Genomic DNA, 27,610 nt, shown 5'->3' on the forward strand with positions numbered 1-27,610 from the left:
GTAACCCCCATCTATATAAAGCAGTGCATGCTTCTGTTAGCATGGGCTCTCTCCCCCGTACACTGTATAAGGTCAGTTTACTCCAGTGGTACCTGGATTGTACCTGCTTGATGGGGTTGTGGGAGTTCGTCTCCCCAAGCCCTGCCTTGTGAGTGGTTGGTCTAACAGGTATTCTCAACCCCTGCAAGTTTGGAACAGTGTGGTAGCCAACCACTGTGTTTACTAGTTGTGTTTTTACGGGGGTTGAGCTTTGCTCTTTCGGCCCGCCTCTCAACTGTCAATCAACTGTTTACTAACTACTGTTTTTTTTTCCACACCACACACACACCCCCCCCCCAGGAAGCAGCCCGTGACAGCTGACTAACTCCCAGGTACCTATTTACTGCTAGGTAACAGGGGCATTCAGGGTGAAAGAAACTTTGCCCATTTGTTTCTGCCTCGTGCGGGAATACTGTATACAATCTGAAGTACCCAAAAGGTTATTCAGTGTTAAACACAGAAATGGGGATTAAGGCAGCGTCTGGGATGATCTCGGACGCAGGTTCGAATCCTCGCCACGGCCCTTGTGGATTTGTTTATTCCGTGTTGTGCCTGGACACTGTATATTTGACACATTACTCCGAGAGTCTGAGAAAGTGCTAATGCCTACCTTGAGGTGGTTTCGGGGCTTAGCGTCCCCGCGGCCCGGTCGTCGACCAGGCCTCCTGGTTGCTGGATTGGTCAACCAGGCTGTTGGACGCGGCTGCTCGCAGCCTGACGTATGAGTCACAAACTGGTTGATCAGGTATCCTTTGGAGGTGTTTGTCACGTTCTCTCTTGAACACTGTGAGGGGTCGGCCAGTTATGTCCCTTATGTGTAGTGGAAGCGTGTTGAACAGTCTCGGGCCTCTGATGTTGATAGTTCTCTCTTGAACACTGTGAGGGGTCGGCCAGTTATGTCCCTTATGTGTAGTGGAAGCGTGTTGAACAGTCTCGGGCCTCTGATGTTGATAGTTCTCTCTTGAACACTGTGAGGGGTCGGCCAGTTATGCCCCTTATGTGTAGTGGAAGCGTGTTGAACAGTCTCGGGCCTCTGATGTTGATAGTTCTCTCTTGAACACTGTGAGGGGTCGGCCAGTTATGTCCCTTATGTGTAGTGGAAGCGTGTTGAACAGTCTCGGGCCTCTGATGTTGATAGTTCTCTCTTGAACACTGTGAGAGGTCGGCCAGTTATGTCCCTTATGTGTAGTGGAAGCGTGTTGAACAGTCTCGGGCCTCTGATGTTGATAGTTCTCTCTTGAACACTGTGAGGGGTCGGCCAGTTATGTCCCTTATGTGTAGTGGAAGCGTGTTGAACAGTCTCGGGCCTCTGATGTTGATAGTTCTCTCTTGAACACTGTGAGGGGTCGGCCAGTTATGTCCCTTATGTGTAGTGGAAGCGTATTGAACAGTCTCGGGCCTCTGATGTTGATAGTTCTCTCTTGAACACTGTGAGGGGTCGGCCAGTTATGTCCCTTATGTGTAGTGGAAGCGTGTTGAACAGTCTCGGGCCTCTGATGTTGATAGTTCTCTCTTGAACACTGTGAGGGGTCGGCCAGTTATGTCCCTTATGTGTACTGGAAGCGTGTTGAACAGTCTCGGGCCTCTGATGTTGATAGTACTCTCTTGAACACTGTGAGGGGTCGGCCAGTTATGCCCCTTATGTGTAGTGGAAGCGTGTTGAACAGTCTCGGGCCTCTGATGTTGATAGTTCTCTCTTGAACACTGTGAGGGGTCGGCCAGTTATGTCCCTTATGTGTAGTGGAAGCGTGTTGAACAGTTTCGGGCCTCTGATGTTGATAGTTCTCTCTTGAACACTGTGAGGGGTCGGCCAGTTATGTCCCTTATGTGTAGTGGAAGCGTGTTGAACAGTCTCGGACCTCTGATGTTGATAGTTCTCTCTTGAACACTGTGAGGGGTCGGCCAGTTATGTCCCTTATGTGTAGTGGAAGCGTGTTGAACAGTCTCGGACCTCTGATGTTGATAGTTCTCTCTTGAACACTGTGAGGGGTCGGCCAGTTATGTCCCTTATGTGTAGTGGAAGCGTGTTGAACAGTCTCGGGCCTCTGATGTTGATAGTTCTCTCTTGAACACTGTGAGGGTTCGGCCAGTTATGTCCCTTATGTGTAGTGGAAGCGTGTTGAACAGTCTCGGGCCTCTGATGTTGATAGTTCTCTCTTGAACACTGTGAGGGGTCGGCCAGTTATGTCCCTTATGTGTAGTGGAAGCATGTTGAACAGTCTCGGGCCTCTGATGTTGATAGTTCTCTCTTGAACACTGTGAGGGGTCGGCCAGTTATGTCCCTTATGTGTAGTGGAAGCGTGTTAAACAGTCTCGGGCCTCTGATGTTGATAGTTCTCTCTTGAACACTGTGAGGGGTCGGCCAGTTATGTGTAGTGGAAGCGTGTTGAACAGTCTCGGGCCTCTGATGTTGATAGTTCTCTCTTGAACACTGTGAGGGTTCGGCCAGTTATGTCCCTTATGTGTAGTGGAAGCTTGTTGAACAGTCTCGGGCCTCTGATGTTGATAGAGTTCTCTCTTGAACACTGTGAGGGGTCGGCCAGTTATGTCCCTTATGTGTAGTGGAAATGTGTTGAACAGTCTCGGGCCTCTGATGTTGATAGAGTTCTCTCTTGAACACTGTGAGGGTTCGGCCAGTTATGTCCCTTATGTGTAGTGGAAGCGTGTTGAACAGTCTCGGGCCTCTGATGTTGATAGTTCTCTCTTGAACACTGTGAGGGGTCGGCCAGTTATGTGTAGTGGAAGCGTGTTGAACAGTCTCGGGCCTCTGATGTTGATAGTTCTCTCTTGAACACTGTGAGGGGTCGGCCAGTTATGCCCCTTATGTGTAGTGGAAGTGTGTTGAACAGTCTCGGGCCTCTGATGTTGATAGAGTTCTCTCTCAGAGTACCTGTTGCACCTCTGCTTTTCAACGGGGGTATTCTGCACATCCTGCCATGCCTCCTGGTCTCATGTGATGTTATTTCTGTGTGCAGGTTTGGGACCAGCCCCTCTAATATTTTCCACGCAGAAGCTTAAGAAGTAAGCCAGCAAGTTGTATGCAAAAGAAAACTAACACAAGTTAGGATAACGTAGTTTTAACCCACGGCATGATTCTGGTTTGTATTTACTTAACCAGCCGGGAGGGAGCCGGTCGGCCGAGCGGACAGCACGCTGGGCTTGTGATCCTTTGGTCCTGGGTTCGATCCCGGGCGCTGGCGAGAAACAATGGGCACAGTTTATTTCACGCTATGTCCCTGTTACCTAACAGTAAAATAGGTACCTGGGTGTTAGTCAGCTGTCACGGGCTGCTTCCTGGGGGTGGAGGCCTAGTCGAGGACCGGACCGCGGGGACACTAAAGCCCCGAAATCATCTCAAGAGAAGATAACCACCGTGACATAATCTCTGGGGCAGTATTGGAATGACACAAACTCTACAGCAATGGTAAGTAAAGTGACTTAGGTTGGCATTGAACACGCCATAAAAAGCCTGCGTGTTATCCTTGACGGGCGATGTCAAGATCGCCAGGAAATGTTCCTCGCTGGATATCACTGAGAGCCTGCTACAGATATCAGATATCGGTAAAGTGGACAGTATCGAACAGAGAAAGAGTCCAACTTCACCACATGCCATAGACTCTCCTTCCCACTAAGATATACATAACTTCAGTTTAAAATCCCAATTGAAATAAATCAGGAACAAGGAGGGCATGTTTGATAACCCGCCGGCTTCCTGTCCCCGTCAAAGTAACTAGGAGAGATTGTGACCCTCGGGTAAATGAAACGCTGAAAACGGGTAGAACCGGCCCGGAATGGGCCTTCGATATCTATGGTTTAGCAAGTGGCTGTGTGTAACTTAGGACTTTTTGCAAGTGTTCACCATCGTGTATATATTGACGTACTGGACAATTAGCACGGGAGACATCTCCCGTCACGCAGGGTGCAGCCGGACCTCTACAGATCTCCAGTATCATCTTTTGATACTGGTAATGGCTCAAAAGGGCCACCACTTACGGGCTATTCATGCCCGTGCCACCTTTTGGGTGGCTTAATCTTCATCAATCAATCAGGACAATTACAGTAGAATTTGGTACTACTGTAGTCACTTTATTGTCCGTAAAAATTAGTTAACCAAGGAAATATTTCTAGGTTAGTAATATTCTTAGGATGGGGGCCATGTTTGCGTGTGGAGGGGCCATGTTTGCGTGTGTGTGAGGGGGGTGTTGGGGGCCATGTGTGAGGGTGGGGGGGGTGTGGGGGCCATGTGAGGCCGGTGCCAAGTGGTGCCGCCGCCGCTAGGGCCCGACACCTTAACTATTTGTGGCCCAGCGGGTTTAGTCTGTAATGATGCTGAGGGCATCTCGTGCACACACCAGCCTCCCCCCCTACCCCCCTCCCTCCCTCCCCGATCTTGTTTTGACACCTGCAATTACCTAGTTCCCTCGTTACACGGATCTCAAGTGTGCGTGGTGGTTGGGGGGAGGAATTGGGTGAAGGGCGGCCATCTATGACCTCGTATCTTCAGGTAATGCCACCCTCTTGAAGTTATCTTGAGTATCCTCTCTCCAGTATCCTGGTCCTAAACACGTTTCTCACTATTTCTTGCTTGTTAAGAATGCTTTCTGGTTGTCTTCGAAGCGCCTGTAGGCTTGGAAGCCTAATGCTCTTTTGTTTTATCGCTCCCAAATCTTCAGGGAACTCTGGAGTCTTTCCCACAGCGCCCCGGGATACGAGGATTGATTGATTGATGAAGATTAAGCCACCCAAGAGGTGGCACGGGCACGAATAGCCCGTAAGTGGTGGCCCTTTTGAGCCATTACCAGTATCAAGAGCTGATACTGGAGATCTGTGGAGGCGCGACTGCACCCTGCGTGACGGGAGATGTCTCCCGGACCAAGTGGTGACCAGATGGTGATCAATAGATGATACTGGAGATCTGTGGAGGTGTGACTGCACCCTGCGTGACGGGAGATGTCTCCCGTGGGGATACGAGGGTCAAAAAGTGAGTTGGAACCAGCATGCCAACACAACCTGTCCCACAAAAACCGTCGCTTTTCCCTCGTATGCGTGATCTAAGGTTAAATTATTGTCGTACTAGAAGATGGAAACGGCTGGCGAAAGTGACGGACTGGCCCGTTTTCTGTTTTGGCGCCTCTGGTAGCTTAGGAGAGAGAGCAAGGATTCTTTACATTGACCGTTTTGTTAATGTAGGGAAACTTTAGGAGGACGGATTGGTTAGTTAGGATTTAGTATATAGAAGAGAGGGGTGGTGAAAAAGGTCATGGTGGTGTGGGGGGGGGGGACTGAGGAGGGGGGGGTCAAGGTGGAGGGGGGACTGAGGAAGGGGGTCATGGTGGGAGGGGGACTGAGGAGGGGGGGTCATGGTGGGGGAGGGAAAGTGAGAAGGGAAGGTGTAGGGTGTCTGGTGACAGTGTGGTGGATTGTCCAACACCTTTGACTGGTATATTTAACACTTAAACAAGGATGCTACTCACCTAGTTGTGCTTGCGGGGGTTGAGCTCTGGCTCTTTGGTCCCACCTCTCAACTGTCAGTCAACTGGTGTACAGGTTCCTGAGCCTATTGGGCTCTATCATATCTACACTTGAAACTGTGTATGGAGTCAGCCTCCACCACATCACCATCCGTTAACTACTCTGACACTGAAAGATCTTTCTAACGTCCCTGTGGCTCATGTGGGTACTCTGACGGTGTGACTGTGTAGGTGTAGACAGTCGTTATGTCCGGATATGACTGTCGTTTGTAGTTTGGTGTCCAGGTTGTGTCCGGACATTACCATTTGTAGTTTGGTGTCCAGCTTGTGTCCGGACATTACCATTTGTAGTTTGGTCAGCGCCTGGTGTAAAACAGACAAGAGCTGGTGTATGGCGTGGCCACAAACATTGAAATTGAAATAAGTTTATTGAGGTAAAATACACACAAAGGGATGAGGTACCTTACCTTGAGGTGCTTCCGGGGCTTAGTGTCCCCGCGGCCCGGTCGTCGACCAGGCCTGGTAGCTCAAGCTATTCTCACCCCGTTCAGTACATCGTGTTAATACATACATAGACACACATCACAAACAATAAACTTATTACCGAACATTCTGAGAGAGAAACATATACACTTCCTGCCAGGAACATGGGTGTGGGTATGGTGGGGGGGAAGAGGCACCTGTGGTGTGGGCAGGAACAAGGTATCCTGAGGGTGGGTGGTGGGGGTGTAATACAAGTAGGGGGGGGGGGATGTTGTGGTGTGGGCAGGAACAAGGTATCCTGAGGGTGGGTGGTGGGGGTGTAATACAAGTAGGGGGGGGGGGTTGTGGACAGCGGCTGGTGTGGTGGTGCTGGTATTGACTGGTGTAGGTAATATAGTGTGGAGGTTTGTGTTCAACTAGCAAGGAAGTATTGGTGTTCACCTAGAGTGTGTGGGGGTGAAGGGGTCAACTGGAGTATGGGGGTGAAGGGGTCAACTGGAGTATGGGGGTGAAGGGGTCAACTGGAGTATGGGGGTGAAGGGGTCAACTGGAGTATGGCGATAACTCTTACAGGAGCCTATTGAATTACAGCAGCATATAAGGTCCTTGTAAGTACAAGCCTTAATAGGCTTGTAGTCAGCCCCCCCCCCTCACCAAGGTGGAACTACTGACCGACTACTGCCTAACTCCCAGGTACCTATTTACTGCTAGGTAACAGGGGCATCAGGGTGATAAACATTTTGTCCATTTGTCTCCGCCTCCACCGGGGATCGAACCCGGGACCTCCGGACTACGAATCCGAAGCGCTGTCCACTCAGCTGTTAGGCGCCTTCATGGATGCTGACAAATCTGGATTTTAGATATTTGGATACTGGCAAATCTGCATTTTAATCATTCCAACTGTGTAGCCTCTTAAGTTCTGTTTCTAAGTTCTAAGTTTCTAAGCTCTAAGTTCTAAGAGGGAGTCGGTCGGCCGAGCGGACAGCACGCTGGAATTGTGATCCTGTGGTCCCGGGTTCGATCCCAGGCGCCGGCGAGAAACAATGGGCAGAGTTTCTTTCACCCTATGCCCCTGTTACCTAGCAGTAAAATAGGTACCTGGGTGTTAGTCAGCTGTCACGGGCTGCTTCCTGGGGGTGGAGGCCTGGTCGAGGACCGGGCCGCGGGGACACTAAAGCCCCGGAATCATCTCAAGATAACCCTAATACCCCCTCCACGGGTTGATAGGCTTTACAACCCGCAGAATGATATAGTAACTTGTGACCAAATATTCGTGACACAGTCCTGTACTCCCCTATTTGTGACTGCAGGATCCACCTCTAGCTCTTGGACCCTGCTTTTCTAGCTGTTGGTAAATTAAGTCGTGTGTCCTCGCCTCTGTTGTGATGGTTTTGTTAAGACATTACGACTTTGTTTAGTTTGCCTGTTGTTTCAACAGTGTACAGGGCAACTTCTCAAGGCTAATGAACAAATCCACAAGGGCCGTGACGGGGATTCGAACCTGTGTCCGAGAGCATCACAGACGCTGCCTTAATCGACTGAGCTACGACATGGTCAAAAGGAGTTGAAAGCTAAGTTCTACTGAACTTACTGGGTCCTGCAGCCTCTCCGAGGCACAAACCAGGGTAGTGTAGTGTTCTCAAGGTTAGTATTACATTTGGCTCTTGACCTTGGGCTTCCGGTCACCACTTTCTCAACTTTTCCTTGAGTCTCAATATTGAGAATGTTAATTTGAAGCTAGTATGGTGTTAGATTATAATTTGCAACTGTGGTGTATTTTACGGGGCGTTCGATCTGTTTTGATGTTTGCAATTAACAGGTTTGTATTTGTAGAGATTAGTTTATTTGACATCTAGGGTCAGTGAAGCGTCAGTGTGTTTGACACTGTCATTTGACACTCATTTGACACTATCATTTGTGTTAAGTGAACGACCTGGCGCCGTACGGTGTTGGCATATCAATCATGCTGGTCTTGGCATGATGATGACAGTTTTCAAGGCCCCGGTACCTCCTATCATTGTGTGTACTTACCTAATTGTGCTTGCGGAGGTTGAGCTCTGGCTCTTTGGTACAGCTTTGCTCTGGCTTTGTGTGTGTGTGTGTGTGTGTGTGTGTGTGTGTGTGTGTGTGTGTGTGTGTGTGTGTGTGTGTGTGTGTGTGTGTGTGTGTGTGTGTAGTCACCTAGTTGTGTTTGCGGGGGTTGAGCTCTGGCTCTTTGGTCCCGCCTCTCAACCGTCAATCAATTGGTGTACAGATTCCTGAGCCTATTGGGCTCTATCATATCTACATTATAAACTGTGTATGGAGTCAGCCTCCACCACATTACTGCCTAATGCATTCCATTTACTAACTACTCTGACACTGAAAAAGTTCTTTCTAATGTCTCTGTGGCTCATTTGGGTACTCAGCTTCCACCTGTGTCCCCTTGTTCGTGTGCCACCCGTGTTGAATAATCCATCCTTGTCTACCCTGTCAATTCCCCTGAGAATTTTGTATGTGGTGATCATGTCTCCCCTAGCTCTTCTGTCTTCCAGCGACGTGAGGTGCAGTTCACGTAGTCTGTCCTCATAACTCATGCCTCTTAGTTCTGGGACTAGCCTAGTGGCGCATACCTCTGAACTTTTTCCAGCTTCGTCTTGTGCTTGACAAGGTACGGGCTCCATGCTGGGGCCACATACTCCAGCATTGGCCTTACATATGTGGTATACAAGGTTCTGAAGGATTCCTTACACAGGTTCATGAAAGCAGTTCTGATGTTAGCCAGCCTCGCATAGGCCGCTGATGTAATTCTTTTGATGTGGGCTTCAGGAAACAGGTTTGGCGTGATATCAACTCCCAGATCTTTCTCTCTGTCCGTTTCGTGAAGGACTTCATCTCCCATTCGGTATCCAGTGACTGGCCGCCTAGTTTCATTACCTTACATTTACTTGGGTTGAACTTTAGTAGCCATTTGTCGGACCATTCCTTCAGTTTGTCTAGGTCATCGTGTAGCCTCATACTATCCTCCTCTGTCCTGATCCTCCTCATAATTTTCGCGTCATCAGCAAACATCGAGAGGAACGAGTCAATTCCTTCTGGGAGATCATTTACGTATATCAGAAACAGTATAGGTCCAAGGACTGATCCCTGTGGGACTCCACTGGTGACTCCTTGCCACTCCGAGACCTCACCTCTCACGGTGACTCGCTGTGTCCTGTTGCTTAGGTACTCTCTTATCCAGTGGAGTACCTTCCCTTTAACTCCTGCCTGCATCTCCAGTTTGTGCACTAGTCTCTTATGTGGTACTGTGTCAAAAGCTTTCTGGCAGTCCAGAAATATGCAGTCTGCCCAGCCCTCTCTCTCTTGCCTGATTTTTGTTGCCTGGTCATAGAACTCAATTAATCCTGTTAGGCATGATTTACCATCTCTGAACCCATGCTGATGTTGTGCTACAAAGGTCTTCTGCTCCAGATGTTCCACTAGCTTTTTTCCCACAATCTTTTCCATCATCTTGCATGGAATGCAAGTAAGGGACACTGGCCTGTAGTTCAGTGCCTCCTGCCTATCACCCTTCTTGTATATTGGGACTACATTGGGCGTCTTCCAAATTTTTGGCAGTTCACCTGTTACCAGTGACTTGTTGTACACTATAGAGAGTGGTAGGCACAGAGCCTCTGCTCCTTCCTTAAGGATCCATGGTGATATTCCACCCGGGCCTATAGCCTTTGTCACGTCCAAATTTTACAGATGCTTCCTCGCCTCCCAACTGGTAATCTCAAACTCCTCTAGTGGTGCCTGGGTTGGTGTTCCCTCCCTTATCTTTGGGACTTCTCCTTGCTCTGAGGTGAAGACTTGCTGTGTGTGTGTGTGGGTGTGGGTGTGGGTGTGTGTGTGGGTGTGTGTGTGGGTGTGTGTGTGGGTGTGTGTGTGTGGGTGTGGGTGTGTGTACTCACCTAGTTGTGTTTGCGGGGGTTGAGCTCTGGCTCTTTGGTCCCGCCTCTCAACCGTCAATCAACAGGTGTACAGATTCATGAGCCTATCGGGCTCTGTCATATCTACACTTGAAACTGTGTATGGAGTCAGCCTCCACCACATCACTTCCTAATGCATTGCATTTGTCAACCACTCTGACACTAAAAAAGTTCTTTCTAATATCTCTGTGGCTCATTTGGGCACTCAGTTTCCACCTGTGTCCCCTTGTGCGTGTTCCCCTTGTGTTAAATAGACTGTCTTTATCTACCCTATCAATCCCCTTCAGAATCTTGAATGTGGTGATCATGTCCCCCCTAACTCTTCTGTCTTCCAGCGAAGTGAGGTTTAATTCCCGTAGTCTCTCCTCGTAGCTCATACCTCTCAGCTCGGGTACTAGTCTGGTGGCAAACCTTTGAACCTTTTCCAGTTTAGTCTTATCCTTGACTAGATATGGACTCCATGCTGGGGCTGCATACTCCAGGATTGGCCTGACATATGTGGTATACAAAGTTCTGAATGATTCTTTACACAAGTTTCTGAATGCCGTTCGTATGTTGGCCAGCCTGGCATATGCCGCTGATGTTATCCGCTTGATATGTGCTGCAGGAGACAGGTCTGGCGTGATATCAACCCCCAAGTCTTTTTCCTTCTCTGACTCCTGAAGAATTTCCTCTCCCAGATGATACCTTGTATCTGGCCTCCTGCTCCCTACACCTATCTTCATTACATTACATTTGGTTGGGTTAAACTCTAACAACCATTTGTTCGACCATTCCTTCAGCTTGTCTAGGTCTTCTTGAAGCCTCAAACAGTCCTCTTCTGTTTTAATCCTTCTCATAATTTTAGCATCGTCCGCAAACATTGAGAGAAATGAATCGATACCCTCCGGGAGATCATTTACATATATCAGAAACAAGATAGGACCGAGTACAGAGCCCTGTGGGACTCCACTAGTGACTTCACGCCAATCGGAGGTCTCACCCCTCACCGTAACTCTCTGCTTCCTATTGCTTAGATACTCCCTTATCCACTGGAGCACCTTACCAGCTACACCTGCCTGTCTCTCCAGCTTATGTACCAGCCTCTTATGCGGTACTGTGTCAAAGGCTTTCCGACAATCCAAGAAAATGCAGTCCGCCCAGCCCTCTCTTTCTTGCTTAATCTGTGTCACCTGATCGTAGAATTCTATCAAGCCTGTAAGGCAAGATTTACCCTCCCTGAATCCATGTTGGCGATTTGTCACGAAGTCCCTTCTCTCCAGATGTGTTACCAGGTTTTTTCTCACGATCTTCTCCATCACCTTGCATGGTATACAAGTCAAGGACACTGGCCTGTAGTTCAGTGCCTCTTGTCTGTCGCCCTTTTTGTATATTGGGATCACATTCGCCGTCTTCCATATTTCTGGTAGGTCTCCCGTCTCTAGTGACTTACTATACACTATGGAGAGTGGCAGGCAAAGTGCCTCTGCACACTCTTTCAGTACCCATGGTGAGATCCCATCTGGACCAACAGCCTTTCTAACATCCAGATCCAGCAGGTGTCTCTTGACCTCCTCTCTCGTAATTTCGAACTCCTCCAAGGCCGCCTGGTTTACCTCCCTTTCTCCTAGCACAGTGACCTCACCCTGTTCTATTGTGAAGACCTCCTGGAACCTCTTGTTGAGTTCCTCACACACCTCTCTGTCATTCTCTGTATACCTGTCCTCGCCTGTTCTAAGTTTCAATACCTGTTCTTTCACTGTTGTTTTCCTTCTGATGTGACTGTGGAGTAGCTTTGGTTCGGTCTTGGCTTTGTTTGCTATATCATTTTCAAAATTTTTCTCTGCTTCTCTTCTCACCCTGACATACTCATTCCTGGTTCTCTGGTATCTCTCTCTGCTTTCTGGTGTTCTGTTATTCCGGAAGTTCCTCCACGCCTTTTTGTTCAGTTTCTTCGCTTCCATACATGCCCTATTATACCATGGATTCTTCTGTTGCTTCTCGGATTTTTCCCTTTGGGCCGGGATGAACCTGTTTACTGCCTCCTGACACTTTTGGGTAACATAGTCCATCATACCCTGTACAGACTTGTCTCTGAGGTCTGTGTCCCAAGGTATTTCACTTAGGAAACTTCTCATCTGTTCATAATTCCCCTTTCGGTATGCCAGCCTTTTGATTCCTAGTTCTTTTTGGGGGGAGATAAGTCCTAGCTCTACCAGGTACTCAAAGTTCAATACACTGTGGTCACTCATTCCCAAGGGCTCTTCCATCTTAACTTCCCTTATATCCCATTCATTTAGGGTAAATATCAAATCAAGCATTGCTGGTTCATCTTCTCCTCTCATTCTTGTTGGTTCTTTGGTGTGCTGGCTTAGAAAGTTTCTTGTTGCCACGTCCAGCAGCTTAGCTCTCCATGTTTCTGGTCCTCCATGCGGGTCTCTGTTCTTCCAATCTATCTTCCCATGGTTGAAGTCTCCCATAATTAGTAGTCCAGATCCATTCCTGCTAGCAACAGAAGCTGCTCTTTCTATTATGTTAATGGTGGCCATGTTGTTTCTATCATATTCCTGTCTAGGTCTTCTGTCATTTGGTGGTGGATTATATATGACTGCGACTATAATTTTTTTCCCTCCATTTGTTACAGTACCTGCTATGTAGTCACTGAAACCTTCGCAGCCCTGAATATCCATCTCCTCAAAATCCCAGCCTTGTCTTACCAGCAGAGCTACACCACCCCCACCTCTTCCTTCCCTCTCTTTCCTCATAACATAATAGTCCTGTGGGACCACTGCATTTGTTATCGCTTTCGTGATCTTTGTTTCTGTGAGGGCTATTATGTCTGGGTTTTCCTCTAGTACCAGTTCTCCAAGCTCATTTGCTTTATTTGTAATTCCATCTATGTTTGTGTACATCGCTTTGAGGCTCACTTTCTTCTGTCCCTTCTCAAATCGCCTCCTTGTGTGTGTGTGTGGGTGTGGGTGTGTGTGTGTGTGTGTGTGTGTGTGTGTGTGTGTGGGTGTGTGTGGGTGTGTGTGTGTGTGGGTGTGTGTGTGGGTGTGTGTGTGTGTGTGTGTGTGTGTGTGTGTACTCGCCTAGTTGTGCTTGCGGGGGTTGAGTTTTGGCTCTTTGGTCCCGCCTCTCAACCGTCAATCAACTGGTGTACAGATTCCTGAGCCTACTGGGCTCTATCAAATCTACATTCGAAACTGTGTATGGAGTCAGCCTCCACCACAACACTACTTAATGCATTCCATTTGTTAACTACTCTGAGAGTGAAACAATTATAGTCTAATGTCCCTGTGGCTCATTTGGGCACCAAGTTTCCACCTGTGTCCCCTTGTTCGTGTTCCACCCAAGCTCAATAGTGTGTCTTTGCCCACCCTGTCAATTCGTCTTGAGAATGTGTAGGTGGGTGTGTATAAACACTCAGGGAATGCGCACTAAAGTTTGAGACTGGTAGTTCCTGCTCGAGGAACCTGACGTTGCCAGGTTGAGCCAGGCGAGGAAGTGGGTAGAGAAGAGACCATGTTCACAGCTTGAGATTAACCAGTGTCTGAAGGTGCGTCATACTGATACACGAGTCGAGTGTGATCAGAGATAACACCAGGCACTTCATCTTATCATCACCTGGTTATCATGATGGTGAGAGCCTCACTAGGATAACCTTCCCCCCCCCCTCTTCCCCCTGTCCTCTCATGCTTTCACAAGTCCCCCATTACGTCAGTGGGGCGGGTGGGCTACCTTGAGATGCTTCCGGGGCTTAGCGTCCCCGCGGCCCGGTCGTCGACCAGGCCTCCAGGGGCTGGAGCAGTGGGCGACATACCTTAAATGTTCTCTCGGCAAAATATGGATCACTTTGGACAATAGAGTAATATAAACTTTTGCCTTTGCTGAGATCCGAATCGTGTAACTGCTTGTACCAACAGTTTGACTGAACAGACTATCAACCAGGAAGCCTGTTCCAAGACTTGACGGAGGGGGGGGGGGGGGGTGTGGGGGGGGGGCGAAGGATTGTGGGGCTCATAGCTCATAATCTGAAACAAGATAAGAATTAAGGAAAGTACGGGACCCCTACTGACCCATAAGTGGTAGCAGCTATTTATGTCCACCCAAACTCGTGTGTGTGAGTGTCTAACCTACGCTGGAAACAATGCAGTGATCCTGCGTCTATTATGTTACCCGGTAATGTGTTCCGCAAATTAACAACCCTGTTTCCAAACCAGTATTTACCCAGGGTTTTCCTGACCAGAGAGAGCAATTAGGATAAATCCCAAGACTGAGCTGTGGTGCACAGTTCTAAAAGTGTTTAAGACCCCGAAATCATCGTCTTCACCATCGTCTACGCCACAGGGGGGCGTAGATATTATGTAAGGGGGGGGGGGTGAGAAGGGGGGGGCCGAAGGAGGGGGGAGATGTTTATGGGGTGGAGGTGGGGGGGGCTGTAGTGTTAGTGGCCTCTTGAGACTATACAAAACTCCGTATGTTCTCCATCACCGCTGTTTACCATCTATATTCCACCAATATAAGTGTTGTATATTGTAGTTCGTGTTAACATTAGATATGTGTGTGTTCAAGAGGTCCGGTGTGAGCCTTATAACCCGTCTTGGTCTCGAGACGGAAAGTTGGCGCCACTGTCGCCATCTTCCAGTGGTGCCAACCTTGTCCTCACCCCTGTGATCACATGTCTTGCTTTCCCATTTTCTGCCTCTTAATATTATGGTTTATTTAGTACCAAGATTCCACCTTTCCCCCAACACTTTTGTTCATTATATAACGTTTGGGCTCTTAATTGTATCATTTATTTAGGCTGCTCCTTTATTATATCCCATTCAGTCTTTGTTACCCTTTAGGCCTACTAGTCTATACGGTACAGGATAGGTGGTGTGTGCCATGGGGGAGGATAGGTGGTGAGTGTCACGGGGGGAGGATAGGTGGTGAGTGCCACGGGGGGAGGATAGGTGGTGAGTGCCATGGGGGAGGATAGGTGGTGAGTGCCACGGGGGGAGGATAGGTGGTAAGTGCCATGGGGGAGGATAGGTAGTGCCACGGGGGGAGGATAGGTGGTGAGTGCCATGGGGGGAGGATAGGTAGTGAGTGCCACGGGGGGAGGATAGGTGGTGAGTGCCACGGGGGGAGGATAGGTGGTGAGTGCCATGGGGGGAGGATAGGTAGTGAGTGCCACGGGGGGAGGATAGGTGGTGAGTGCCACGGGGGGAGGATAGGTGGTGAGTGCCACGGGGGGAGGATAGGTGGTGAGTGCCATGGGGGGAGGATAGGTGGCGAGTGCCACGGGGGGAGGATAGGTGGCGAGTGCCACGGGGGGAGGATAGGTGGCGAGTGCCACGGGGGGAGGATAGGTGGCGAGTGCCACGGGGGGAGGATAGGTGGCGAGTGCCACGGGGGGAGGATAGGTGGCGAGTGCCACGGGGGGAGGATAGGTGGCGAGTGCCACACGGGGAGGATAGGTGGCGAGTGCCACGGGGGAGGATAGGTGGCGAGTGCCACGGGGGAGGATAGGTAGCGAGTGCCACGGGGGAGGATAGGTGGCGTGTGCCACGGGGGGAGGATAGGTGGTGAGTGCCACTGGGGGAGGATAGGTGGTGCCACGGGGGGAGGATAGGTGGTGAGTGCCACGGGGGAGGATAGATAGTGAGTGCCACTGGAGATAGGTAGTGCCACTCATATTAGTCTGCATCAATTTAAAAAAAATTACAATAAATAAAGAATGATTTAATACATCTAAAATGTTTTCCTGCAATATCTCATGTCCCAAGAGCATTGTGTGAGGAGTGTATGTTAGCTTTCCAACTTCAGAATTGCATTTAAATACGTGGCGAAATATTAAAGAAATTATTCATGACCTTTGTGAGACCAAAGTTGGAATATGCAGCAGTTGTATGGTGCCCATATCTCAAGCACATCAATAAACTGGAGGTGTCAGGACATGTAATTAAATGACTCCTGGATCCAAAAAACATATCTTCAAGGAGAGGCTTGAGGTTTTCAATATATACTACAAGAAGAAGATTGAAGAAAAAGAGGAGATATGATCACTACGTTCAAAATAGTAACAGGAATGAATAAAATTGATTAAGAATTCTTGAAAACTGCAGCTTTAAGAACAAGAAGTCATAGGTTCAAACTAAGGAAACAAATCTCCCCAAAAAACGATACGAGTTCACTTTTTGCAAACTGATTGGAAGACAGTTGGAACAAGTTAAGTGAGGCGATGGCGAGGCCAAACCCGTCAGTAGTTTATAAGTATTATATGACAGGGTACTGAGAAGATGAGACACCACGAACATAGCTCTCATCCTGTAACTACATTTAGGTACGGTAATTACACTTCGGTAATTACTACGTACAAAACACAATTTTATCTTATTTTCGTTAGGTTGGGTTTGTTTAAGGAGTAATGATGACTTAGCTGGCTATTTAATAAATGGCAAATTTTTTAGTCTTGAGTTTAACGCCAAGAGAATTGTGGAACAGTTGCAGGAGCAAATGGCAGTACTGTATACTGTAGTACACTCATGTGCTCACCTAGTTGTGCTTGCGGGGGTTGAGTTCTGGCTCTTTGGTTCCGACTCTCAACTGTCAATCAACGGGTGTATGTGTGTTTGTGGGAATATTTGTCTTTTTTTTCTGCAAGTACAGTGTATTCTCACCCAGTAGCACGGTGCTTCATCTCACAATCAAGGTACCTCAGGTTCAATCCCCAGGCAGAGCAGAAATGTTTGGGCATATTTCCTTTCATCTGATGCCTGATGCCACTGTTTACCTAACAGTAAATAGGTACCTAGGAAGTAGGCAACTGGTGTGGGTTGCATCCTGGGGAGGGTCAGTAGTTGGCCTCACACGACCTGTATAAATCATAAATAAAGGCTTCTTCTCCCCAACAATGTTGCCATGTCTACAAAAGTTTGAGGAATAACTTAGTCATCTGAAATACTTTGTTAATAAACAAAAGTATTTCTCATTAATTTTGTTTCTTTAAACTTTTTTACCTCCATTATATTTGCAATGGGTTGTTTATATAATATTTAGTGGTCTATATGTGTAAAGATTTATTTTCTTATTAAAGGTCATAAACGTTGTGCTGACTACATAAATTTTACAATAAATAGTGAAAAATGGTGAGACGCTTGAACCAAAATTCTTGGATGAAATGGAACAGGTGTGGTCCCACGTAATCTGTTTGAGCAAGGTTATGCTATACCGAACTCCAGCAGGTACAGTGTTATTTAAACATTATTTCACACGTTACATCAAACTATTGTGTATGATAAACCTTGTTGAATTAGTGTTACTCAAGTTGTGTTTCCCTTTACAGATGACACTGAAGATGACTCCACAGACGCGAAGGGCAAGCCGACGGCAAATAATAGTGGCAAGAACCAAAGCACTAGCAACGGTGACAGCAGTGGGATTGTCGCAAAGATTATTTTCATGTTGCTTCTAGTCTCGCTGTCGGTGGTCGTCGCACTCATCTTAGTCGAGCTACGAGGCAAGCAGGGTAGGGCATGGAGTGCTTGTTTTGTTAATAACGATTCATCTTGTATTTTGTTGCTTTCAACTACCAATGACTGTGAGACTTGGAAGTATTTTTGACAAAGTTGTACAGTACTTGTACTGTGCATTAGTGGACTCAAAATATGGATACTATACAAGTATGTTGTACAATTTTCATTATTGAAATTAATTTGTTTTGTAACAGTTTTGATTGGTTGAGAGAACCTATTATTAATGTTTGATCATTTTTATTTTAATGGTAGCTGATTGTTTTTAATTGATAAAACAGTTCTGTATTACAGTTTTTTCATTTAGATTATTTTTTAATAACACGCTGTACTGTTTGTTTCGTGAATTACTAACGTGTGAAATTAATCTAGCGTTACGCTATGATAGTAAACTAATTGACTGGCATTAGTTTAATAACATATTTATAATGTTACAATTTTTTTTGCTTGATTGCATTTAAATTATAAAATATAAATTTACTGTATGATATACAATACATTTCATCATTCCTTTTAACCAGTTGGCTTTTGAGGATGCAAATAAGATAGGCTTGCTTGTTTAACCAAAATCTTATTTTATATGTATTTGTTAGACCTACACACTCTAATGTTCATTGATTGGCTGTTTAATGATTAAAACAAAATTATTTGCTTATTTATTAGGGATGCATTGAGAGGAAAGTAGATGTTACTAATGAGAATCTTTGCAGCAGGACAAGGATTGAACCAGTGTCCTGGATGACCTCAGATACATGTCTTAACTCATGGATCACAACATGGTAAAGATTATGTAACCTGGGATCCTCATGAATTCACTAGGAGTCTGGCGTCACCGAGCTGGTAGCTTACCCAAATTCTACACATAACCTGCATACACCCTGGTGTAGGTAACTGTGAGTTCTCCACCAAACGCTCCTTTGAAATTCACAAGGAAATCACAGTAACGTGATATGCGGACCATGAGTCACGATAATGTGGCTGAAGATGTGATGACCAAACCACACGCCAGAAGATGAGAGATGAGACGACGACGATGTTTCTGTTCGTCTCGTTCCATTATCAAGACGATTATTGAGTCGAAACGCCGTCGTCTCCTTATCCTCTGGTGTGTGCTTTGGTCACCAATAACGTGATATATTTGAGAAAATCTTTGGAGAAGGATGGGGATCAAACCAGCATCCTAGGTAGCCCCAGGTGCACATCTTAATCTGTGGACTTGAATTGGCCACCAGCATGGTGTTTCCAGACTCCTTGTGAACCTGGGCAAATTGTAGGTTATATAATCTTTAGCACCTAATAGTCCATGGGTTGCATCCTGGGTAAGGTCAGTAGTTGCCTATGGGGAAAAACTTGGTGAGCATAACTACAAGCTTCCTGTCCCTGACGATGGGTACCAAATTAAGCAAATTAATATATATACAGTAGTATACATTTTTAACACGTAGGAAAGTTTTGAATGAAATGTTATGGTATTCAGTTGTTTGGGTAACTATGACATTGCAAGTAAATTTTGACTGTGACATTGGAAGTAAATTTTGACTGTTACAGCAGGCTTAAAAGACAATGTGTCGGTGGTGCATGAAACGGACGAAGAGACGAAAGAAGAGGAACTTACAGCTCCAGAAATTCCAACTCCGGTAATTGATTATTGTTTCTTTTGTTTAGATTTGTTGTGTGATATAAAACATGCCTCCATTTTTAGCCTGGCTGTATACCTCCTAAAACATTTTGCAGATGGAAAATGCTTGTATTTTTTAATTAAGTTGCTATCGACTAAAACAATACATGAGGATAATAGAACAATATTTTCAGGAATATAAGATCTGGGGCCAGATTCACAAAGCAGTTATGCAAGCACTTATGAACCAGTACATCTTTTCTCAATCTTTGGCAGCTTTGTTTACAATTATTAAATAGTTAATGAGCTCTGAAGCACCAGGAGGCTGTTTATAACACCAGCAGCAGTTGATTGGCAAGTTTTCATGCTTGTAAACTGTTTAATAAATGTAACCAAAGCTGTCAAAGATTGAGGAAAGATGTACACATTTGTAAGTAGTTGCATAACTGCTTCGTGAATTTGGCCCCTGTATTGTAGCGGGTATCTAGATTTACAGATGGTAGGAATGTGATAATACCATGAAATGGTGAAGGCAGCTCTGCATCGCATGGAACAAAAGGATGGGTAGATTGGGCCACAGACCCAAATTTCTCTTCATACAATGCAGAAGCTGTCTTGGAATATATATTATCTGCACCTGTCATGCATTAAAAAATAAAAATAATGAACAAAACATGACTGAAACATTAACAGTTATTACTGTAGCTTTTTGCTGTGTAGATAGCACAAGGGGGGGGGGGGGGGATGAGTGTAGATAACGCAAGGGGGGAGGAGAGCGTAGAGAACACAAGTGGGAGGAGGGCATAGATAGCACAAGGGGCAGTAGAGTGTAGATAGCACAAGGGGCAGTAGAGTGTAGATGGCACAAGGGGCAGTAGAGTGTAGATAGCACAAGGGGCAGTAGAGTGTAGATGGCACAAGGGGCAGTAGAGTGTAGATAGCACAAGGGGCAGTAGAGTGTAGATAGCACAAGGGGCAGTAGAGTGTAGATAGCACAAGGGGCAGTAGAGTGTAGATAGCACAAGGGGCAGTAGAGTGTAGATAGCACAAGGGGCAGTAGAGTGTAGATAGCACAAGGGGCAGTAGAGTGTAGATAACACAAGGGGCAGTAGAGTGTAGATAGCACAAGGGGCAGTAGAGTGTAGATAGCACAAGGGGCAGTAGAGTGTAGATAGCACAAGGGGCAGTAGAGTGTAGATGGCACAAGGGGCAGTAGAGTGTAGATGGCACAAGGGGCAGTAGAGTGTAGATAGCACAAGGGGCAGTAGAGTGTAGATGGCACAAGGGGCAGTAGAGTGTAGATAGCACAAGGGGCAGTAGAGTGTAGATAGCACAAGGGGCAGTAGAGTGTAGATAGCACAAGGGGCAGTAGAGTGTAGATAGCACAAGGGGCAGTAGAGTGTAGATAGCACAAGGGGCAGTAGAGTGTAGATAGCACAAGGGGCAGTAGAGTGTAGATAGCACAAGGGGCAGTAGAGTGTAGATAACACAAGGGGCAGTAGAGTGTAGATAGCACAAGGGGCAGTAGAGTGTAGATAGCACAAGGGGCAGTAGAGTGTAGATAGCACAAGGGGCAGTAGAGTGTAGATAGCACAAGGGGCAGTAGAGTGTAGATAGCACAAGGGGCAGTAGAGTGTAGATGGCACATGGGGAAAAGGAGAGAGTAGATAACATAGAGAAGGGAAATTTCACATCTTTAACTGTAAAACACTGTATTTACAGAATATACATGTGGACGATGACAGAATCCCCGAGGCTCCCTCCCCTATACCAGTCTTACAACATGATATAGAAGAAGAGTATGAGCCTGTAGAAGCGACTCCTCCTCTTGAGGAATATCTCCATGTAAAGGAAGTCATTGTTGAGGTTCCACCCCAAGAAGAGACACCAGTTTTGAGGGAAGTTATACCAGAAGTGCCGAGCATTGATGATAAACTTGAAGTTGAGGATACTCATGTTGAGGAGACCAGAGAATCAATACCTGCTGAAGAAACTGTTAAAACTGTCAATATCTTGGAAGAATTTGAGGCACCTAAAGAAGAGTCTTTTAAACTTGAAATAGAGGAGATTCCCCCATTTGTAGAGGTTGCAGAAACTGTTAGTATAGTAGAACCTGTGAAAGATGATGAGATAGAAGGTACACTAATGGAAGAAGTTGAAGATGTACATACTGGAGTAGATGCACAAGTAGAGGAAATTGAAAAAGTTGAACCCATTGAAGGAGATTTGCCGACCGAGAAAATGGAAGAGGTTACACGTGTTGAAGAATCTCCACCAGTAGAAGAGGAAGAGAAACCCACTGAGGAACCTGCCCTAGTCAAGGATGCTGAAGAGTTAGCTGTGCCTGAAGATAATGAAGTGGAAGACATTGTAACTGAAGAGGAATCCAAGGAGTTTGATGTGCATGTTGAAGTGGCAGACACAGCTGCACCAGCAGTGGAAACTTTAAAAGATACTGAACCAGTTGAAGTAGAGGAGGAACCATCTACTTCTAAAAAAGTTGACACATTAGGTGTTCCTGCTGGTTTACAAGAATCTGATGCTGCCACTGATGAAATTCCTATAGAAATTAAGCATGAAGATGATAGTAAGGAAGAAGCTGAAGGACGTAGAACAAAAAGGAGTGTCGACGATGACGCCACCGACGACGATGAAGGCACCGACGACGACGATGACGACGACGATGATGATGAGGATGAAGATGATGTAGAAAAGGTTAAGAGTAAAATGTTAGATCAAAATGAGGTTGAAGAGGAAGAAGACTGGTCACAGTATGGGAAGGAGGGTGGACTCAAACTTTTAACCGATGCATATCTACAAGTGGAATCGTTGGCAGAAGACGTGCTGGAGAAGGATCCCAATAATGCTATGGTGGCACAGTTGGCTCCGCACCTCTCTGGAGTTCTCCGAGCCATGGAAGCTGGTCAGACAGATGGATTACTCGATACACTTAAACACATTCAAGTTATCTTGGAGGATATCAAGACTCGTTTTGAAAATGGCGAGGTGAGTCGTTTGAAATTATCATACCTGATTCCACAATTAAAAGCTTAATTACTGAATTGCAAATGTTACCTCTAGTTTGATTGATATGCTATTACTAGTTCCTTTGATCTCTGTCAGTACTGTATTTAAGAACTTAGTGTATGCTTTATACAGTACTGTATTCTGAATCTTTACCATTACGTGCCCAAAGGAATGCTATAGACATACTCGACTTCATAAAGATGCATAGTTTACCTGGGAAAGGAACAGCATGCTATAAATGGGATACATTTTTAATGTTATCTAGTTAACTAACATTAGTATCTTAGGATCTAACATTATTTTTTCATTCAAGTTGTCATTACTTTTTTGTGGTAAGAGTATTTATGCAATAATGGTATGTCCTTTTCTTTTCATTTTAGCCTTAATGTATAAAATTTACCCCTTAACCCTAAATGAATATTTAAATGTTACGTAAAAGCATAGTTTTCTGCTTTATTTTCATAAAACTGTGTTTATTTAAGACACAATGCCTTTTAATTCTTGAAAATATTTATTGGTTCTTGAAGCCTTGAAATTCTGCATGACACCCCACTCTCTTTTTTGTTTTCCCCAAAACTAACAAATTAGGAAGAAAATTCATAACATCTAAAAAGCATTAGTTTCAGAAGTTGTGTAGCTGGCAACTACGGTGGAGGGCCAACCGTTGGACCTAAAACATGTTCCGATCTTTTAACTGCTTATATCTAGTTAACCGTCGGAGGTGGAGTATTCTAACATGGTGCCTGTGCCTTATAGTTTTTAATAATTGTCCAAATCTTTGATTATCAGCCCTGCAAGGAAAACTTGCTGCTATCATTGGTCCTTCAGTCCAATCACTGCTTTATTCAATCTAGGTATTGGTTCTTCAATTCAACCATTGCTTTTCAGATTAATCGCTGGTTATCCAATCCAGGTTATCGTGGCTTGGCTTTCATTCTAAATATGACTACACCTTTCATAGGTGTCACAGCACTATTTTAAACCCATCTTACATGCTCCATTAATTAATAATGGTGTCACCTGTTTAATGGAAGCCAGAAACAGCCACCTCAAACATTCTGGAATATGCTTTCCACATTTGCATCAACAGATTGGTTCTTAGGTTGTGTGTGTGGAATTAGAGATTTTGGAAAGTTTCCAGATTGCCAGGATGCAGACAACTGTACGTAATGCATGTAAAATGGCCGGCATAAAGTAGAATATAAAAGGAATTGTGCACATGCACTGAGAAATGAGGGCTGAGTTGGTTGGTGTGTGTGCGCGCGCGTGTTGCATGTGACCCATATGCTTGTTAGTAAACACCATGGAAGGTGAGAAGTGTGACTTCAAAATACTGTGGCATAAGTTCATTAATCCTGAATATGAGGCCCAATTTTATCTTTTTCCTGACTGCATCCCAGCGTGTTATTGTTTTCCCACTTAACATCTGACTACTCTGCAAGATGTTTATCAAGGTTATAGCGGACGGTCTTCGACACGTAGTCTTACACTTCTTTATGCACGATTCAACATGAAGAGAATCATGCATTAGGTAAAATGATCTATACTGTTTGATTGTAGATGGGTCTTCCCTGCAAACTCAACCTGGAGGATGGATTTTGTTGGTGTCAGGTTTGGCATCAGAATTCCTTGAGCCTAGTTATGGATCAGTAGCAATGGATTGTAAGTATTTAATGCGGAAGAGTGCAGTAAAGTATAGACATGGCAATAAACCGATCATTTAACTACTACTGCATTAAAGCAAAACAAAATCATGCAGAATTAAATATAAATGTAAGGCTAACAGTCTGCATTTGAAAAATATTAGAGAAAATATAGGACTGGTCTAAAATGATACACTGAAATAATTCCTGGCAAAATTAGGAAGCATAATTGATTGTGCAAAATAACCCTATTTAAAAGTAAGGTGCAATAAAAACACTTGGAGAACATTCTATGAATATATGGAGACGATGAGTCACAATAACGTTGAAGATGACGACCAAACCACACACCAGAAGATGGAGATGACGACCAAACCACACACCAGAAGAAGGAGATGACGACCAAACCACACACCAGAAGATGGAGATGACGACCAAACCACACACCAGAAGATGGAGATGACGACCAAACCACACACCAGAAGATGGAGATGACGACCAAACCACACACCAGAAGATGGAGATGGCGACGTTTTGGTCCGTCGTGGACCATTATCAAGTACAGTAGATTGTCTTGATATATTCTATGCATGTAAATGTTTCAAGACTTTTCACCACCCTAGAGAACTTGATAGTGACCTACAAAGGGTACCTGATCAACAGTAATCTACTGCCTGTATCGGTGAGCGTCTAATGTAAAGTAACTAAAACATCTTGGGATATTGTGCACATCGTGGGCCGAATATCTTAAGACGGCATGTCCATTTTAAGAGTTAATAGCCTAGCATTTGCCTGAAAGCAAAAGACAAAGTGTATCAAATATAACCATTTGTAATAAAGATTAACCCTGCACTGAATCTTTGAAAACAAATCATGCCAGAATATTTATTGTAACAGGTTTCTGTTGAATACGTTTCTTTCAGTATGTTATTAGAGTATATTTAAAGTATATTTATATTTAAAGTATATTTAGTATATTTAAAGAGTTCCTGACCTTATTGTGGTCTGGTTCTATACACTTGTATACCCACTATAAATGTTTATAGAGCCTGTATCTGGAGACCGGCAACTTTACTCGGCTGTTTCATATTGGGTTCGTAGGGTCACGGGAATTAAAGTCGGTTTGTTCTCGACTCAAAATTGAGAATCCTTGGTTTGAATCCCGGGTGAGACAGAAATTTTTGGGCACATTGCCTTTCACGTAATACTTCTGTTCACCTAGCAGTAAATAGATACCTGGGAGTTAGGCAACTGTTGCGGGGCTCCATCCTGGGGAAGGTCAGTAGTTCGACGTTGGGGAAGGGACCTTGATGCAGGCCTAAAGTGTATATATACATACACAGGCTTCCTGTCCCCTGCCAAAACAAATTATAATTATTCAGATCTGCCACTAACTGATGGGAAACCAGATATGCTGCTGCTGCTTTTGGGGCTTGTATTGTAGGTTAGAGAAAATCAGTAGGAGCCGTGAGAAGGATTCGAACCTATGCTCTGGGTACTTGCTTATAGTGTATGTAGTTTGGCTCCTTATCCTTGATTAGGTTATTTACTTGCTTGTTTGTATTTGCTTGGCTAATTATTAGCTTCCTTGTAGTGGCATGTTGTGCTTGAGTAATATATTGGATTAGGACTTTTAGTATATAAATAAATTTTGCATTATTTTTGTTTTAACATTCATGTTTATTTAACATTCTACTCGAATTTAATTTTGTTTCATAATTTTTTAATTGCTTTAAGTAAAATTTTGCATATTTTGTACAAGTTTGCATGATTTTAAATATTAAATTGAGCCAAATGAATTACTCATTGCTTGCAAACTCAATTTTACAAGTTAGTGGTCTTGTTATTGTTTGCCATCCAGTAGTAATTGCCATTTACCTTTCTGTCCAGCATATCTCCTACCCTGGAATGGAGCAGCTGGAAGAGAGAGAGACATCTGCGCCCGAAGCGGAACTGGAGCCTGGGGTTTCATTAGCCGATAGCGATGTAGGGGATAGTGCCCATTCTCTGGCCTCTGACGTGCCTGTGGCTGGGTCTTCAGCTGATAAACTGCTGGAACCTGAGCCACAAGCAGTTGGTGAGCTAGAGTCTGCAGTTGAAAGTAGTCCAAACTACGAGGCTATTGAGTCTGAGCCAGTGGTGGAACACTTGGAGGAAAGGGTAGTTTCACAAAATCTTGGCTCTCCAGTAAATCCTGCAGACTCGGAGGTTTTCTCGGAGGAGGGGCTTTCAGGGTCTGAAGTGTTCCCAGAGGATCGTGCTGGATCCGAGGTGTTCCCAGAGGATCGTGCTGGATCCGAGGTGTTCCCAGAGGATCGTGCTGGATCCGAGGTGTTCCCAGAGGATCGTGCTGGATCCGAGGTGTTCCCAGAGGATCGTGCTGGATCCGAGGTGTTCCCAGAGGATCGTGCTGGATCCGAGGTGTTCCCAGAGGATCGTGCTGGATCCGAGGTGTTCCCAGAGGATCGTGCTGGATCCGAGGTGTTCCCAGAGGATCGTGCTGGATCCGAGGTGTTCCCAGAGGATCGTGCTGGATCCGAGGTGTTCCCAGAGGATCGTGCTGGATCCGAGGTGTTCCCAGAGGATCGTGCTGGATCCGAGGTGTTCCCAGAGGATCGTGCTGGATCCGAGGTGTTCCCAGAGGATCGTGCTGGATCCGAGGTGTTCCCAGAGGATCGTGCTGGATCCGAGGTGTTCCCAGAGGATCGTGCTGGATCCGAGGTGTTCCCAGAGGATCGTGCTGGATCCGAGGTGTTCCCAGAGGATCGTGCTGGATCCGAGGTGTTCCCAGAGGATCGTGCTGGATCCGAGGTGTTCCCAGAGGATCGTGCTGGATCCGAGGTGTTCTCAGAGGATCGTGGTGGATCCGAGGTGTTCTCAGAGGATCGTGCTGGATCCGAGGTGTTCTCAGAGGATCGTGGTGGATCAGAGGTGTTCCCAAAGGATCGTGCTGGATCTGAGGTGTTCTCAGAGGACCGTGCTGGATCCGAGGTATTCCCAGAGGATCGTGCTGGATCTGAGGTTTTAGTAGATGATGTGCTTGCAGATATTGAATCTCAAATAATTCCTGATGGTGCACTGCACGAAGATCATACATATGTATTCCCTCCATCTGAAGAAGATGCTGATATTCCCTCTCCTGCAGAAGGGAAGGATCCCGTACCTGTTGATGAAATAATTCCTGATCCCATTTACATTAAACCTCTACAGGAATCAAGTCTGGTAGAATCTGAAGATGTTCCTGAAGATGTGCTTGCCGATATTGAATCTCAAATAATTCCTGATGGTGCACTGCATGAAGAACATACTTATGTTTTCCCCCCATCTGAAGATGATTCTGTTTTTCCCTCTCCTTCAGAAGGGAAAGATTCCATACCTGTTGATGAAGTAATTCCTGATCCCATTTACATTAAACCTCTGCAGGAATCAAGTCTGGTAGAATCTGAAGATGTTCCTGAAGATGTGCTTGCCGATATTGAATCTCAAATAATTCCTGATGGTGCACTGCACGAAGATCGTACATATGTATTCCCTCCATCTGAAGAAGATGCTGTCTTTCCCTCTCCTGCAGAAGGGAAGGATCCCGTACCTGTTGATGAAATAATTCCTGATCCCATTTACATTAAACCCTTGCAGGACTCTAGTCAACCTTTGAAAGAGACCATAGAAGATGCTCGTCAACCTGTATATGAGAGAGCGGACATTACCAGCGAGATAGATGATAATCTTCGTGAAGAACTTGATGCGGCAGAAAAATTGATACCAAAGGTAAGTTGAGGTGTTACTTAAATGCAAGATTTTAGATATTTTCTGTAATCGGCTGTACCTTGGACGGTACAGTAATATTATCAGTTCCTCGTTAAATTGTGTAATTGCTAGA

At 45.6% G+C, this 27,610-nt stretch overlaps 1 protein-coding gene across 1 annotated transcript in view; it reads left to right on the forward strand.

The window, feature by feature from the left end:
- Positions 1–27,610, forward strand: part of LOC123758436 (titin) — a 72,573-nt gene that overhangs the window by 25,391 nt on the left and 19,572 nt on the right. Inside the window, exons 3-6 of the mRNA XM_045742850.2 lie at positions 17,256–17,438; positions 18,991–19,079; positions 20,783–22,066; positions 25,621–27,498. Coding sequence (XP_045598806.2) covers positions 17,256–17,438; positions 18,991–19,079; positions 20,783–22,066; positions 25,621–27,498 — 3,434 coding nt within the window. The remainder of the gene's footprint in view (positions 1–17,255; positions 17,439–18,990; positions 19,080–20,782; positions 22,067–25,620; positions 27,499–27,610) is intronic.

This window comes from Procambarus clarkii, chromosome 11 (genome assembly GCF_040958095.1).
Source record: "Procambarus clarkii isolate CNS0578487 chromosome 11, FALCON_Pclarkii_2.0, whole genome shotgun sequence".
Lineage (NCBI taxonomy): Eukaryota > Metazoa > Arthropoda > Malacostraca > Decapoda > Cambaridae > Procambarus > Procambarus clarkii.